Raw genomic sequence first — 11,911 nt, 5'->3', positions numbered from 1 at the left:
ATTTTCATAAATGCTCATGATTGCAGCCTTTAAGAAGTAAAAGTTATAAATCATCCTCATGCAAAAGTAAGGTTTGTTATTTGTTACTTTTAGATCAGCGGCGGATGTCTGAAATTACAGGGCACCTAATAAAGATGAGATTAGGTGATCTGGACCGAGTGAAGTCAAAGGAAGCAAAAGAAGTAAGAATTATATACTAGTGTGTACTGTGTTTGCTTGACTACACTTCCCTACTTTCACCATGAGGAGTATAAAAATATTTTAGGCAGAATTTTAGAAGAGTAATTTTAATAGTTTTATATTCTGTACCAGTTAGCCAGTTCATTCTCAAAAGCTTTCCAGTACCTCTTATTGTCCATGGTCCATAGGTGCTCTATAACGCACATAATAAAGTACATTGTTGCTGAAATTGTAATGTCATACCAAGAATAGATTAATTGCATTGCTAACCAAATGCTGACTACCCAGAGAGTGACTTTCTAGAAGTTGCTGATTTCAGTCAACTCTGCATGTATGCTTAGGTATTCTCTCTAAAGTAAGGTGGTATCTTGCTGAAAATGATGACTAGAAATACCTATATTCGTACTAGACTTACATATTAGTCATAGTGTCATGATTATTGGTATTATGTAGTCACAATAACTCTTGCCCTTGTTCTTTTAAAAATTTATTTCCCTATGAAACATCTAAAAGAAAACATTAAAAAATCTTTATGACCATTAGGCAAATATTTCTTAGCTATGACACCAAAAGCATGATCCATAAAAGAAAAAATTGACAAATTGGACTTCATCAAAACTGAAAAGTTCTTGTTTTTGAAAGACACTATTAAGAGAATGAAAGGATAAGCCACGAACTATGAGAAAATATGTGTAAAACCCTTATCTTTTCCATCCAGAAAGGATTTTTATCCAGAATATATAAAGAACTTTCAAACTACAATAATAAAATAATTCAACAAAAATTAACGGGCAAAGATTAACCATTTTATGAGAGAAGGGATAAAGATGGCAAATAAGCACATGAAAAGATGCAACAACATTAGTCAATAGAGAAATGTAAATTAAAACCTCAATGAGATACCATTACATACCACCTAGAATGTCTAAACATAAGAGAAAAAAAAAGCTGGCCAGGATGTAGAGCAACAGGGGCTCTCGCATATAGCTAACAGGGATGCCTAAAGGAAAAGCCATTTTGGAAGACAGTTTGTCAGCTTCTTACAAAGTTTAGACATTCACTCACCATATTGATCAGTTCACACAGTTTATAATAGCTTTATTCACATTCACCAAAAACTAGAAACAACCCGAATGTCCTTTACCTGCTGAACGAATAAACAGACTGCGGCACATATAAAAAAGAAAAACCTACTTTGGTATCTATGATACATGCAACAACATAGGTTGATCTCCTCTACACTATGCTAAGAGAAAATAGCCACATTCAAAAGGCTACTGACTGTATGATTCTATTTATATAATGTTTTGGAAAATACAAAAATGTAAAGACTTAAAATTTACTTAAATGCTTTTGCCAGGAATTGGTGGTAACAAATAGATTGACTTAAAAGAGGTATTTTCTTGGGGTGATGGAACTGTTGTATGTATCCATTATTACAATGGTCACACAATTGTACCCATTTGTCAAACCTCAGAACTCTACACTAAAAAGCATGAATTTTACTGTATGTAAAAAATCAAAATTCTAAATTAAAAAGCAATGCAGTTTTAATAAAGCAGAACTTCCATTGATTCTGTAGAAATTATAATAATTTAATTTTTCTCCTTTACCATGCAGTTTGCAGGAGGTATTTATTCCAGGCTTGAAGCACAGATCAAGGCCTCTGTGCCAGTCAGCATGAGGCAAAGCAGCTCAGAGAAAAACACAAGGTAAATCAGCACAGATGAACTCAGAATGCCACTGGCTTTGAGGTGATTATTTTTCTTTTTTAGGGAAAATCATATGAACACTACAGACATACAATTTCAGTTTAGTTTTGTCTGGTTTCAAGGATTACATCAACAGCACATTAATCACAACCACATTTTAATTTAAAAGTTAAGACAAAATTTAATGAATGTGGGAGAGGAGCCAAGTTGGCGGCATGAGTAGAGCAGCGGAAATCTCCTCCCAAAACCATATATATTTTTGAAAATACAACAAATACAACTCTTCCTAAAAGAGAGACCAGAAGACACAGGACAACAGCCAGGCTACATCTACACCTCACGAAGGGGGTAAGATACCAGTCAAGGCCCCGCGGGACCTGAGCGTGCCCCTAACCCCAGCTCCCAGTGGGAGGAGAGGAGTAGGACTGGGGAGGGAGAGGGAGCCCAGGACTGCTAACTACCCAGCCCCAGCCATCCCCACCGGGAACGCAGGCACACAGTGCGTGGTGTGCTGGATACTAGGGAAACAGAACACTAAAACCTGCGAGCGGGTCCCCGCAGCTGGTGCCCCTGAGAAAAAGAAAAGCGAGTGCTTTTTGAAAGTCTTAAAGGGACAGGGGCCTCACAGCTGGATGGAAGCGTCCTGGTGCACTCAGCCCAGCATCTGGGAATCCTGGGGAACTCTGGTTGCTCTAAACCCCTGGGCGGCAGCGCAGATTGGAGGCCCCTCACGGCATTAAACAGCCTCCCGCCCGTTTCCCCTGCGATGCAGCCCTGCCATAGCAGAGCAACAGCCTGAGACCAGCCACACCCACAGCAGCCACCTGGGCCAGACTAAGAGGCCCCATCTCTGCGCAGCTGCCACCACAAACCACTAGGGGTTGCTGTTCTCCCAGGAGAGGAAGGGCACAAACTAGCAAGGGACGTTCTCCCAGCTGACACACGTGCCAACTCCCCACAACTACCTCTATCACCATGAAAAGGCAGAATAATTTGATCCAGACCAGAATCACACAGACATCCTCCCCTGAGAGGGAACCTGGGGAGATAGACCTAACCAATCTACCTGAAAAAGAATTCAAAATAAAGATCATAACCATGCTGATGGAGCTGAAAGAAAAATTTAAGAGCTAACCGACAAAGTAGGGAGGAAGACTACAGAAATAAAACAATCTCTGGAAGGACTTAAAAGCAGAATGGACGAGATACAAGAGGACATTAATGGAATAGAAACCAGAGAATAGGAGTGCATAGAAGCTGACACAGAGAAAGGTAAAAGGATCTCCAGAAATGAAACAATATTAAGAGAACTGTGTGACCAATCCAAAAGGAACAATATCCGCATTATAGGGACCCCAGAAGAAGAAGAGAGAGAAAAGGGATAGAAAGTGTATTTGGAGAAATAATTGCTGAAAACTTCCCCAAACTGGGGGAGGAAATAGTCACTCAGATCACAGAAGCACACAGAACTCCCAATAGAAGGGACCCAAGGAGGACAACACCAACACACATAATAATTAAAATAGCAAAGATCAAGGACAAGGACAGAGTTTTAAAGGCAGCTAGAGAGGAAAAAGGTCACCTACAAAGGAAAAACCCATCAGGCTATTATCAGACTTCTCAACAGAAACCTTAGAGGTCAGAAGAGAATGGCGTGATATATTCAATGCAGTGAAACAGAAGGGCCTTGAACCAAGGATACCGTATCCAGCACGATTACCATTTAAATATGAAGGAGGGATTACACAATTCCCACATAAGCAGAAGTTGAGGGAATTTGCCTCCCACAAACCACCCTCCACAGGGTCTTTTAGAGGGACTGCTCTAAATGGGAGCATTACTGAGGCTAAATAGATGTCACCAGAGAAAATAAAATCACAGCAAAGAAAGCAGACCAACCAAATACTAACTAAAGGCAAAAAATAAAATCAACGACTCACAAAAGCAGTCAAAGGAAACGCAAAAGAGCACAGAATAAAACACCCAACATATAAAGAATGGAGGAGGAGGAATAAGAAGGGAGAGAAATAAAGAAACATCAGACAGTGTTTATAATAGCTCAATAACTGAGTTAAGTTAGACAGTAAGATAATAAAGAAGCTAACCTTGAACCTTTGGTAACCACGAGTCTAAAGCCTGCAATGGATCCACCAGACAGAAAATAAATAAGGACACAGAGGCACTGAGCATCAGACTAGAACAGATGGACCTAATAGACATCTACAGAACTCTACACCCAAAAGCAACAGGATACACATTCTTCTCAAGTGCACATGGAACATTTTCCAGAATAGACCACATACTAGGCCACAAAAAGAGCCGCAGTAAATTAAAAAGATTGAAATCCTACCAACCGACTTTTCAGACCACAGAGGTATAAAACTAGAAATGAATTGTACAAAGAAAGCAAAAAGGCTCACAAACACATGGAGGCTTAACAACATGCTCCTAAATAATCAGTGGATCAACGACCAAATTAAAATAGAGATCAAGCAATATATGTAAACAAATGACAACAACAACACAAAGCCCCAACTTCTGTGGGATGCAGCAAAGGCAGGTCTAAGAGGAAAGTATATAGCAATCCAGTCATACTTTAAGAAGGAAGAACAATCCCAAATGAATAGTCTAATGTCACAATTATCGAAATTAGGAAAATGAAGAACAAATGAGGCCTAAGGTCAGCAGAAGGAGGGGCATGATAAAGATCAGAGAAGAAATAAATAAAATTGAGAAGAATAAAACAATAGAAAAAAAATCAGTGAAACCAAGAGCTGGTTCTTTGAGAAAATAAACAAAACAGATAAGCCTCTAGCCAGATTTATTAAGAGAAAAACAGAATCAACACACATCAACAGAATCAGAAACGAGAAAGGAAAAATCACAACAGACCCCATAGAAATGCAAAGAACTATTAGAGTATGCTATGAAAACCTATATGCTAACAAGCTGGAGAGCCTAGGAGAAATGGACAACTTCCTAGAAAAATACAACCTTCCAAGACTGACCCAGAAGAAACAGAAAATCTAAACAGACCAATTACCAGCAACGAAATTGAAGCGCTAATCAAAAAACTACCCAGGAACAAAACCCCTGGGCCAGATGGATTTACCTCGGAATTTTATCAGACATACAGAGAAGACATAATACCCAAACTCATTCTATGAAGCCAACATCACCCTAATACCAAAACCAGGCAAAGACCCCACCCAAAAAGAAAACTACAGACCAATATCCCTGATGAACATAGATGCAAAAATATTCAATAAAATATTAGCAAACCAAATTCAAAAATACATCAAAAGGGTCATACACCATGACCAAGTGGGATTCATCCCAGGGATGCAAGGATGGTACAACATTCGAAAATCCATCAACATCATCCCCCACATCAACAAAAAGAAGGACAAAAACCACATGATCATCTCCATAGATGCTGAAAAAGCATTCGACAAGATTAACATCCATTCGTGATAAAAACTCTCAATAAAATGGGTATACAGGGCAAGTACCTCAACATAATAAAGCCCATATATGATAAACCCACAGCCAACATCATACTGAACAGCGAGAAGCTGAAAGCTTTTCCTCTGAGATCGGAAACAAGACAGGGATGCCCACTCTCCCCACTGTTATTCAACATAGTACTGGAGGTCCCAGCCACAGAAATTAGACAAAACAAAGAAATACAAGGAATCCAGATTGGTAAAGAAGTTAAACTGTCACTATTTCCAGATGACATGATATTGTACATAAAAACCCTAAAGATTCCACTCCAAAACTACTGGAACTAATTTTGGAATTCAGCAAAACTGCAGGATACAAAATTAATACCCAGAAAGCTGTGGCTTTCCTATACACCAATAATGAACTAATAGAGAAATCAGGAAAACAATCCCATTCACAATAGCTTCAAAAAGAATAAAATACCTAGGAATAAACCTAACCAAAGAAGTGAAAGAACTTTACCCTGAAAACTACAAGACACTCTTAAGAGAAATTAAAGAGGACACTAACAAATGGAAACTCATCCCATGCTCCTGGCTAGGAAGAATTAATATCGTCAAAATGGCCATCCTGCCCAAAGCAATATACAGATTCAATGCAATCCCTATCAAATTACCAACAGCATTCTTCAACGAACTGGAACAAATAATTCAAAAATTCATATAGAACCATCAAAAACCCTGAAAAGCCAAAGCATTCCTGAGAAGGAAGAATAAAGTGGCGGGGGATGTCTCTCCCCAACTTCAAGCTCTACTACAAAGCCACAGTAATCATGACAATTTGGTACTACACAAGAACAGAGCCACAGACCAATGTAACAGAATTGAGACTCCAGACATTAACCCAAACATATATGATCAATTAATATTTGATAAAGGAGCCATGGATATACAATGGGGAAATGACAGCCTCTTCAACAGTTGGTGCTGGCAAAACTGGGCAGCTACATGTAAGAGAATGAAACTGGACCACTGTGTATCCCCATACACAAAAGTAAATTCGAAATGGATCAAAGACCTGAATATAAGTCATAAAACCATAAAACTCTTAGAAAAAAACATAGACAAAAATCTCATGGATGTAAACATGAGTGACTTCTTCATGAACATATCTCCCCAGACAAGGGAAACAAAAGCAAAAATGAACAAATGGGAATACATCAAGCTGAAAAGCTTCTGTACAGGAAAGGACACCATCAATAGAACAAAAAGGTACCCTACAGTATGGGAGAATATATTCCTAAATGACAGATCTGATAAAGGGTTGACATCCAAAATATATAAAGAGCTCACACACCTCAACAAACAAAAAGCAAATAATCCAGTTAAAAAATGGGCAAAGGAGCTGAACAGACAGTTCGCCAAGGAAGAAATTCAGATGGCCAGTAGACACATTAAAAGATGCTCCACATCACTAGTCATCAGAGAAATGTAATTTAAAACCACAATGAGATATCACCTCACACCAGTAAGGATCGCCACCATCCAAAAGACAAACAACAACAAATGTTGGCAAGATTGTGGAGAAATGGGAACCCTCCTACACTGCTGGTGGGAATGTAAATTAGTTCAGCCATTGTGAAAAGCAGTATGAAGGTTCCTCAAAAAGCTCAAAATAGAAATACCATTTGACCCAGGATTTCCATTCCTAGGAATTTACCCTAAGAATGCAGCAGCCCAGTTTGAAAAAGACAGATGCACCCCTATGTTTATCACAGCACTATTTACAGTAGCTAAGAAATGGAAGCAATCTAAGTGTCCATCAGTAGATGAATGGATACAGAAGATGTGGTACATATACACAATGAAATATTATTCAGCCAGAAGAAGAAAACAGATCCTACCATTTGCAACAACATGGATGGAGCTAGAGGGTATTATGCTCAGTGAAATAAGCCAGGTGGAGAAAGACATGTTCTATATGATTTCACTCATGTGGAATATAAGAACAAAAGAAAAACTGAAGGAACAAAACAGCAGCGGAATCACAGAACCCAAGAAGGGACTAACAGTTACCAAAGGGAAAGGGACCAGGGAGGATGGGTGGGAAGGTAGGGATAAGGGCGGAGAAAAAGAAAGAGGGCATTACGATTAGCATGTATAATGTGGGGGGTGGGTGCATGGGGAAGGCAGTACAACACAGAGAAGACAAGTAGTGATTCTATAGCATCTTACTATGCTGATGGACAGTAACTATAATAGGGTTTATGGAGGGGACTCAGTGAAGGGGGAGCCTAGTAAACATAATGTTCTTCATGTAATTGTAGATTAATGATATCAAAATAAAAAAATTTAATGAATATAATTTTTTTTCATTTTCTGTTTATTGAGTAAGCTGAGACAACAGATGAAATACAAGCTGATAAAAATGTAAACTGTAGTGCTTCCATGAATTAGTAGAATTTTTATGCTATTTATAGGTTATATAGTTACTTAATATAAATCATTGAAGTCTTCTCTCATTTCTTGTTTTATATTATTTCTCTTAATAAAAGTTCTAACTTCTGGGTCCTATGTCATTTTATCACATATTCTTTTAAAAACTAACAGTTACTTAGATTTGATCATTAATACTACAGATCCAAACGTCTATCTGCAATTCTGAAATACAAAGAGCTCACAAAACCAAAAAATTTCTTCATATATTTGTGGCAACTCAAACCTAAACTGAATTACTTTGGTACTTTTTATAAGTGTTATCCATCCTACTTAATGTAAATATTCACTTATTTTACCATTGATGTGTTTGATTATGGGGCACTGCTCCAGATCCATAATGCATAATATTATCTCCCAAAACTCAAAAAATAACTCAATTCCAGAAGCCATTTCACTCCAAGGGTTTTTAAAAGTGGATTGTGGCACTATATAAAGTTTCATTAAACTTTGATACTGTCGAGCAAAGATAACCTAAACCAGCAACAGTTTCCTATTGTTTTAGAAGCACCTCTGACATTCTTCTCTGTTTAAAAAATGTAGGTCTAAAAGCCGTTTTGGTCCAGGGCGTCCTGCATAAGACACCTTACCACATAACTAACTACAAAGACAGAAGACATACCTCTGAACAACTAAAAATTGCTCGCTTCTTGAAGATCTTCAGAACAATGACTTCTAAATGTTCTAAATTATGTATTATTCTTGCAAGCCACATAAATCATAATGCTAAGGAAAATGTATGCAGTCTTATGAAACCTAAATATGAAACTTCTTAAATCTAATTTTCTTTTAGTGTGATGCTAGGTTATGTAGAAAAATTAGTATTCACAATTTGCATAGCTAAGACTCCTAATATCTGTTCTCTTTTATTTATTTGGAAAGGAAGAAGCCTAAACTCTCAAGCAGCTAAAATAAAATTTTTAAGAAGTAAAAAAAATTAAGGGGACACAGCTGATATGGTACTGTGCATGTGCACTGATTGTGGTATGTCTTTTGGCTGTAAATCTTGGGATAGCATCGAGAACTGCAGTTCATGTGATGAAATTCCCAGTGATGCTAATTTTAAGTTTGCATGAATATTAAGAAGTGACAGATTTCAAGATTGCATTGAATAAAGTTTCAAGGTGAGGTATTTCCTGTGTTAGGCAGAAGGGTTCATTTTTTCAACATTATTCCATGGAAAACACAATGGTAATCCAACTTTTTTTCCTCAGTTTTTAATGTTTTTCTATTGGTCATTTGAGCTGAAATTACTGATTATTACCCCTTTCCTCTGTGAAGCTAGTGCCATTCTGAATATGTTAAAATGACTTTTGATAGTTTTAGGATAGTAAATCATTTCAGTTGTGTGAGACATCCATCATACAGTTCTCAGGTCTCTAAAACCCAGCCATATTTCTGTAGCCATTCCAATAGCCCCTTAAAACAGTTATAATTACTACTTTAGTAATATCTAGAAGAAAATATTCCAAAATGGGTAAAAAATCGCATATATTCAAAAGAAATGAAAATAAAAATTTTCTCTACAAACCAATTAATTTTTCTGACCAAGCAGAAAGAGTGCTCAGGGAAAATTTTTTCCAGACCATAAGCATATAAAAAAATTATGTGTTTGGAAATTACATGTTGGTCTCTGAAAAACTGTAAGACGCACTGTTTCTAGTTTTAGTCTTCATTTGCCTTATAATTGAAATTTCAACATATTATTTAGAGAACAGACTGATAATGTGTGACAGAACTCCAATTTCCATTGAAATGTTAAAATTTTACAATCAGTTTACATGTACAGAAATTATTTTTTTCAGTGCGTGTTTTAGTTGGTAACTGAACTGGATGTTTTTTGATGTTATATATGTATGGCTTTGCCAAGCATTTTGAACTTCTGTTTGGAAATTTTGTTCCAGTTTGTATATTTTTCAACTGTTTGATATTTTGAAAAAGATTATAAAATTTTTATTTTCAAAAGAAAATGTTTTATACATGATCTGTAAACCCTGTTAAATACCAGAGCCTTGTTTAATTTACTATATTCTCTGATTAAAAGAATTTAGGTTTGTACATGTTATATGTCATGTGATGGTCTCAACTAGAAGAGGAAATACACTCTTGATTTTTAACTGATGGTGAAAAGGCAAATTGCTTCTTCTCCCTTGGGGAGCTGTACGACTGAATTGATTTTTACAAACCAGCGTTTATCAGAATTTGATATCTTCAGAGTATGGTTTTATTTTGTTAGTGTCCATAATACATAACACAGGTACCACATTTTCATCAACCTCTAAATAGCTTTTCTTTTGCCAAATACTGTGAGGTTTCACCTTATATTAATTCTGAATTAAAATTTCTCTGGTGGAAATAAATGTTAATGACAAAAGTTGTTTGAAAAGTCCTTGATTTGAATCAGTCCATCTTCTCAGAAAAAGTCTGGATGGTCCCTATGTGACAGGTTTTCATGAAAATTAGCTGTTACAAGGTAAACTTTGTAAATTTCAGTATTTTTAAATTTTTTATTTTATTCTGGTAAAGATTCAGCAACGCATTTGAGGGATAAAATACTGCAGAAAAGATTATTCGGTAATAGTGCTGATTCTACACTGCTGTATTGTTTTGTCTGTAATTTTCCTTTTTCAGAACACTCAGCCAGATATTGTGAGATGTTTTGGGGATAATATTAAGATTAATGTTAAGATGATATGGGGATAATATTCCCATCCTTGTAGGATTGTTGGTGAATTAAATGATTTGTAGACCTAAAACAATGCAGTACTTTCTGGCTAAGCCCTCCATAAATGTTAATTGTTGTTGTGTTGCATTGTTATTTTAATATTTTGAAAGGAGCCTTAGATTTTTTAAGATGAAGGTTTGATATTCATCTTCTTATAATCTGAGTTGCTAAGAATGATGTGTATTTGTGTCTAATGCAAGAAAGAAAAGAGGTCTCTAATACTTTAGTGGTTGCTAGGGCATCATTTGTTACTTTATTATATTAAAGGTCCTGTGTTGTTTAGGAAGAGTAAACATCATTTGTAAGAAGAGCTAGGTAAGAAAACTCTGATATGTTGTAGTGAGGGACCTGTTCTGTTTTCAAAAACATTAACTGAGGGGGAGAGGGTGAAGACTCCACCATAGTCTAATAGCAGCCCTCCTTCCAAGATGTATCTTTCCTGGAGTAAATGTAGCTAGCTTGCCTCTTACTATATGTGTATAAGGCCAGTTCTTATCAAACTAGAGGTGATGTAGAAGAGTAGTGCTATTTGTCGAATGTAAATGCTGAGGACGGAGCTAGCTTTCTTGGATGCCTTATCTCCTTTAGCCTCACAGTAAACCCCCCAGTTGGGTGTCATCCCCATTTTATAGGTGGAGAAGAAAGCTCAGGGAGGTGAAGTAACCTACACACTGGGATTGGAATCTGGGCCTATCAGCATGTTCCAACACCTTCTTGGAACAATTTGTTTATTTATTTTTATTTTGTTACCATTAATCTACAATTACATGAAGAACATTATGTTCACTAGGGTTCCCCCTTCACCAAGTCCCCCCGACAAACCCCATTACAGTCACTGTCCATCAGTGTAGTAAGATGTTGTAGAATCACTACTTGTCTTCTCTGTGTTGCACAGCCCTCCCCAAGTCCCCCCTCCATATTATACATGCTAATTGTAATACCCCCTTTCTTTTTCCCCACCCTTAACCCTCTCTTCCCTCCCATTCTCCTCAGTCCCTTTCTCTTTGGTTACTGTTAGTCCATTCTTGGGTTCTGTGATTCTGCTGCTGTTTTGTTCCTTCAGTTTTTCTTTGTTCTTATACTCCACATATGAGTGAAATCATTTGGTATTTGTCTTTCTCTGCCTGGCGTATTTCACTGAGCATAATACCCTCTAGCTCCATCCATGTTGTTGCAAATGGTAGGATTTGTTTTCTTCTTATGGCTGAATGATATTCCATTGTGTATATGTAATACATCTTCTTTATGCATTCATCTACTGATGGACACTTAGGTTGCTTCCATTTCTTGGCTATTGTAAATAGTGCTGTGATAAACATAGGGGTGCATCTGTCTTTTTCAAACTGGGCTGC

At 37.0% G+C, this 11,911-nt stretch overlaps 1 protein-coding gene across 4 annotated transcripts in view; it reads left to right on the top strand.

Moving 5' to 3' along the window:
- Positions 1 to 11,131, top strand: part of SANBR (SANT and BTB domain regulator of CSR) — a 69,452-nt gene extending 58,321 nt beyond the window's left edge. For 2 of the 4 annotated variants that reach the window (XM_036926057.2, XM_036926055.2), the window contains exons 20-22: positions 94 to 182; positions 1,801 to 1,892; positions 8,378 to 11,130. In XM_036926057.2, the coding sequence (XP_036781952.2) occupies positions 94 to 182; positions 1,801 to 1,892; positions 8,378 to 8,414 (218 nt within the window). In that variant the 3' untranslated portion in view covers positions 8,415 to 11,130. Of the gene's footprint in view, positions 1 to 93; positions 183 to 1,800; positions 1,893 to 8,377 lie in introns of all 4 variants that reach the window. The other 2 variants (XM_036926059.2, XM_057497173.1) reach the window with 2 other exon arrangements.
- Positions 11,132 to 11,911: the final 780 nt, after the last annotated feature.

This window comes from Manis pentadactyla, chromosome 2 (genome assembly GCF_030020395.1).
Source record: "Manis pentadactyla isolate mManPen7 chromosome 2, mManPen7.hap1, whole genome shotgun sequence".
Classification (NCBI taxonomy): Eukaryota; Metazoa; Chordata; class Mammalia; order Pholidota; family Manidae; genus Manis; species Manis pentadactyla.
The sequence above is the reverse complement of the archived record's forward strand: the minus strand, read 5'-3'. Positions and strand labels throughout refer to the sequence as shown.